The sequence below is a fragment of the Impatiens glandulifera genome, chromosome 1, assembly GCF_907164915.1.
Source record: "Impatiens glandulifera chromosome 1, dImpGla2.1, whole genome shotgun sequence".
Lineage (NCBI taxonomy): Eukaryota > Viridiplantae > Streptophyta > Magnoliopsida > Ericales > Balsaminaceae > Impatiens > Impatiens glandulifera.
In genome coordinates this window covers 100,543,701-100,548,646 of record NC_061862.1, presented here as the reverse complement: position 1 = coordinate 100,548,646, position 4,946 = coordinate 100,543,701, and the positions used below count along the sequence as shown (strand labels likewise).

At 32.1% G+C, this 4,946-nt stretch overlaps 1 protein-coding gene across 1 annotated transcript; it reads right to left on the bottom strand.

The window, feature by feature from the left end:
- Window positions 1-226: 226 nt before the first annotated feature.
- On the bottom strand, window positions 227-4,346 carry LOC124919418 (zinc finger CCCH domain-containing protein 53-like). Its single transcript, XM_047459651.1, has 10 exons — window positions 4,185-4,346; window positions 3,035-4,088; window positions 2,822-2,953; window positions 2,549-2,734; window positions 2,365-2,456; window positions 2,027-2,287; window positions 1,802-1,946; window positions 1,356-1,538; window positions 1,215-1,284; window positions 227-827 (listed from the first exon to the last, which is right to left on the bottom strand). The coding sequence occupies exons 2-9, from the start codon at window positions 3,898-3,900 to the stop codon at window positions 1,251-1,253; spliced, it is 1,899 nt and encodes a 632-aa protein (XP_047315607.1). The 5' UTR covers window positions 3,901-4,088; window positions 4,185-4,346; the 3' UTR covers window positions 227-827; window positions 1,215-1,250.
- Between the last annotated feature and the right edge of the window lie 600 nt (window positions 4,347-4,946).

The following is a 4,946-nucleotide window of genomic DNA, read 5'->3' as shown; positions in this document are numbered from 1 at the left end:
TATTATAGATATGTTTGGAGTGAGATCAAGCTTTTTTTCAGAATTATTTAACACTCAACTCTTTATTTTAAAAAATAAAATAGGTTTAATTTATCATTATTTTATAATCATTTTAAAAGAAAAGAAAAATGTAAAGATTCTGACATAGCCATCAACATGACTTGGCAGACAGTGAAAGCTAACAATCAGATTTAATATTATAACAGTCTTTTTCTTTTATCTTTATTCATTCATTCATTCATTCATAATAACTGTCTATTAATTACCATAGAAAATATCAACAAAATATGGCAAAAAAGTTACCATTTCTTTAGGGATTTTACAGCTAATGTCACCAAACCCTCCATTTTCATCTCATCTTCTTGGGTTCTTCTACTATACATTATATTATATTTTGAGTCCATCTGAGTAATTAAAACAAAGAAAGTTACAGTTTCCCATGGAAGTTACTGCGAATATTTTGACTGTCCTCTTTCCTATTGATAGTGAATGTGGGAACCAAACAGACACACTGACACACACATATTTATATATATATTTATTATAGAGAGAGAGAGAGAGGAGGAGAGAGAATACTAAATACTCCATAATAGAGTGGCTGATTGGCTGTCCCACTTCCTTCTTTCTTCCTATGCTGACCTTTTTTTTTACTCTTTTTTTTTCTTCTTTCTTTTCTCATGTAGTATATTGCAATTTGTATCTTAGTAGATGAAATAGAGTATTGATGATCATGATGCTGCTTGGCTACCTTTTGTGGGGGTGACCTCTCTATAGATCTTGATTTTTGGTTATTGGTACGTACTATATAGATAATTATAATAATACTCCTGTAAAGCAAACACAAAAAAAGCATGTTAAAAATTAATAAATAAATAAAAGGACAATTATCTTTAATGAAATCCAATTCATGATGGTGTTTTGTCAATAATTGATACACTTTTTATTTGAATAAAACTTGTATTAATTGTCAAATCAGAATAATGGGTAATGAGAAACTTCACTTTTAATGAAATGAGTTTCATTTAGAATCATATTCAAGTGAATCTAAAACCTACCTAAATTTCATCATAATTAGACATTAACATATCTATACATGATTTCATGTAACTCACCATCACACCAAACATATCTAATTATTAGAACTAATTAGTAAAAAAAAATAAGATTTGAGATTAGGGTTTTAGCAAATTAGGTCAAATTAAGGGTTCAATTACCTTTTAACAGCTAAAACTAGAAGTTTAGCTTAAGTATTACATTCCAATGGCTCCATTAGCAGAAGACAACCTAAAACATATAGCATTATTTTAGGTTAAAGTTTTTAAAAAAAGTAAGAATAAGAGAAAGATATATATTACCTTGGCACTTGAAAATGCCAAGAATTGAAAGAAGCCAGATCCAGTTGTGCAGAAGGTGGAATCAAGGAAGAAGGGATATTCATGAGGTTGTTAACCGGAGCATTCTCTTCAGGAAAATCAGTGGAAAAGTCTCCGGCAGCTTTAGGTGAGGCAAATGGACTATCAGGTAGGTTATGCTCCAGGCTGCCATTCAAAGTAAACAAATATTTTCCAAAAAAACAAAACAATTGTAAAAAAATCTAGAAACTAGACCCAAAAAAAAATATAGAAAATGGCAAACATTTATTACACCTTTCTATAAGCACGCAAGTTTTACTATTATTAGGATTTAGGGTTTCACTTTCCCTTTCCCTTTCCCTTTTCATCTCTCTTTCATTTTTTTTCTATTTCCATGTGAATCAATTATTATTATTATTATTTAAAATTAATTTATTGTCTTTTTTTACCTTTCCGGCGACGATTCACTATCTTTGCCTTTGTAGTAATTATTATTCACTTCAGAGTTGTTTATTGTTAATGACTGAAGATTCTCCTGCTCTATCTCTAGTGATTTGTCATCATTGGCAGCCATGGAAACAGTTAAACCACTCACTGTAAAGTAAACAAACTTCACATGTTAGAACTTAGATTCAACTTTTGAGTTTTGACCCTCACCCACAAAAAATAAATACCTTTTGAGATGAATTGATCGGAATTGAGAGAGAAGTTGTTAAGAGAATGTAGAGTGGGAGAGGAAAGACCGGTGCCGGCGGCGCCGCCGCCAATAACACCGGCGGACATAGTACGATTGTGGTTTTGTCTCTTGACGTCAAGAAGTTGTAAACTCATTAGTCTTCTTCCATGAAGCTCAATAGCTTGCTGCAAATCAGCTTGTTCCTCCATTTTCCTCCTCCATAATAACTCTTGTGTATTATTTGAAAACATCCTTTGCCCTGAAAACAAAAACTAGTTTAATTTTGTGACCATTTTCAAAAAAAACAATAAAAATAAACCTTAGTTGGTTGTTTACCAATCTGAATATCAAATGGGTCACGAGAATCCAATCCAGTTGGACTTCCACAAACTGAATAATCTAGACCTCTCTCCATCATCTGTTGCTTTCTATATTCATCATTAAAATCATCAGTCAAAACCAAGTTAACTTATGTCTTATGATCTATCTATGTATGTGTTGTATGTGTGTGAGAGAGAACCTGAATTTGTCAGGGATCTTCCCCTTCTCCTTGTATGGCTTAACAAGAACACGAGCATCACAAACAAAATGAGGGTTTCCTTTAGCAAGAATTAACTTGACAGTTTCAGGATAAATGAATGTCACAAATCCAAACATTCGTTTTTGCTGATAAGGAATCCTAACATCTTGTACAGGTCCATATATGCTTCAAGATTTAGAAACAAAAAGGAAAAGAAAAAGTCAGAAACAATCCATTATTATGAATACAAAACTTTTATTAATTCAAACAAACCTGAAGTAATTAGACACATCTTCTTCCCTAAATGTACTATCAGCTGGAAAAGTCAAATAGATTTGTCTAGAACCAGGACTCATCATTCCCAAACCTCCATTAATAGCAGCTAACTCACTCCTCATCAATCCCCTGTAAAATTTCATATCTTTCAAGTTTAATCATTCAATTCAAAGACTTTTAAACAAGTATGAGTAAAAAAAATCAATATACCTTGGACTACTATCACTTTGTTGCTGATGGAGAAGGAAATTTGCACACTTAGAAGCCAAGGAAGAAGGAGAATGAGGATAACTAGAAGTTGTATTCATAAGTTGAGAAGCCGATTTGAATCTAAGCAGTTCTTGGCACTGTTCAAGCATTTCATATTTCGTCGGCGGCGAACCAACTCCAACTCCAACACCAACACCGCCGGCGGCGGTGACTTCGGCGGCGGATATATCTCCCACGCCGCCGTGGAGAAATCTACAGTTACTCCCATTTTTACAGTACCCTCTAGCATAATACAAACATTGTTTCCAACCAAACCCAGATGGATCATCTGATGAACCAAGGCAAATATCGCTGACTGAGAAACTCCGGCGATGAGGTCCCCAGTTTCCGGCTGTGTCGTTTAGGAAGGAGAGTTGTTCTTGAAGTTGAAGTTCGTCGATCAGATCCGCCGTGGCGGAGGCAGAAGTTCCGGCGTAGAACGGCTGGGCAGATGAATTCATGGAAGAAGAAGATGAACTGAAGTTGGGGGTAATCAAATCGTCAGACCAAGGACGGGTGGAGATGCTGAGACGGGAAGATGCTGCCGTCGCCGACGATGAATTCTGCCGGGAAAGTGGGTTACCTCCGGTGGAAAGAAAAGGGGAAGGTGAGGAAGGTGTAGAAGGAGACGATGATGAAAATCCTAACTCTTTTCTAGTTTTTAGAACTACAGAATGAAGAAGAGCTTCTGGTCCAAAAGCTAAACGAATCATTTCCTTTTCACCATTATCTTGAATTAAAAGAAGACCCATAATTTTTGAAGCATTTTCAGGATCTAAATTTTGAACTCTAGAAAGAACTATCCTTGTTGCTTCATAAGCATCCATAATAAAATTACTTTTTAAAGGGTTGGTAGTAAGATATAACAAGATTCCACTCCACCTTCTCCTCCAACCCACTACTCTATAAAAAAAAAAAAAAAACTTAAAAACTTTTTTTCAAACTTATTGAATCACTTCTCAAAAACCCATTAATTTCTAGCCAGTATAGAGATGGATTGCTGTTTCTTTTGCTCCTGTAAACAACCAAAGAAAAGAAATTTAGAGAAAGGAAGATTTAAAAGGTGTAAAGATAAAAGAAAAGTGTAATCTTTTGCTCAAAGTAAAAATACCATGGTGGCTATGGATGAATTTCTCCATACAGAATATGAACTTAAAAGCAAGAAAGGTGAAGTCTTTCTTTCTCTTCTTCTTCTCTGCAACTTAAACACATCTCTCTCTCTCTCTAGACTTCTTATCTGTAAACTATTCCAAATTAAAGTTGGAGCCTTTGCTCTCTCATATAGAGTACGACATACCCATAAATGAAAAACAAGTTTTTTTCTTTATTTTTAAATAATATAGTTCCAGTTAATGAAAAATCAATTATTTGACTTAATTTCATATAAATATGCATGTTTAGTTACTAAGTTATTTAAATAACTTTTTTTTTTCAAATTACAATTATGAAATAAAAATTAATTGAAATAAATCAATATATAATTATATTATATTTTAATTGATTTAATTAAATAGGAAATATATGAAAATTTGGGAATTATTTTAAAGTTTGATTTATTAGGGTTCATCAAAATTTGTTTCTAAATAGTATATTATATTTAAAATTTATTTTTAATTTTTTTTATAAATTAAAGAAAATAAGTATTAAATTGAATAGTTATGACCTAAATTTCTAATTAAACTGTTTTAAGTTAAATTAAACATTAAACAATTAATCACTTAAAATCAAGTTTTACGAGTTGATTACAAATTTACTTTAAAATATATTAAATTTATTTATTATAAAAATGTTTAAATATCAATCATTATTATCTATTATAATCAAACTATGTATATTTTTTAAAATTTTAATCATGAACTACTATTCAATTGTC

Excerpts from the sequence above, each read along its gene's own strand:
- LOC124919418 (XM_047459651.1), bottom strand. The coding sequence starts at position 3,900 with ATGGATGCTTATGAAGCAACAAGGATAGTTCTTTCTAGAGTTCAAAAT. Across the intron at positions 2,735-2,821 it reads GATGTGTCTAATTACTTCAG|CATATATGGACCTGTACAAG; the intron begins GTTTGTTTGAAT and ends TAAATCTTGAAG. Across the intron at positions 1,539-1,801 it reads AGTGAATCGTCGCCGGAAAG|CCTGGAGCATAACCTACCTG; the intron begins GTAAAAAAAGAC and ends TTTGAATGGCAG.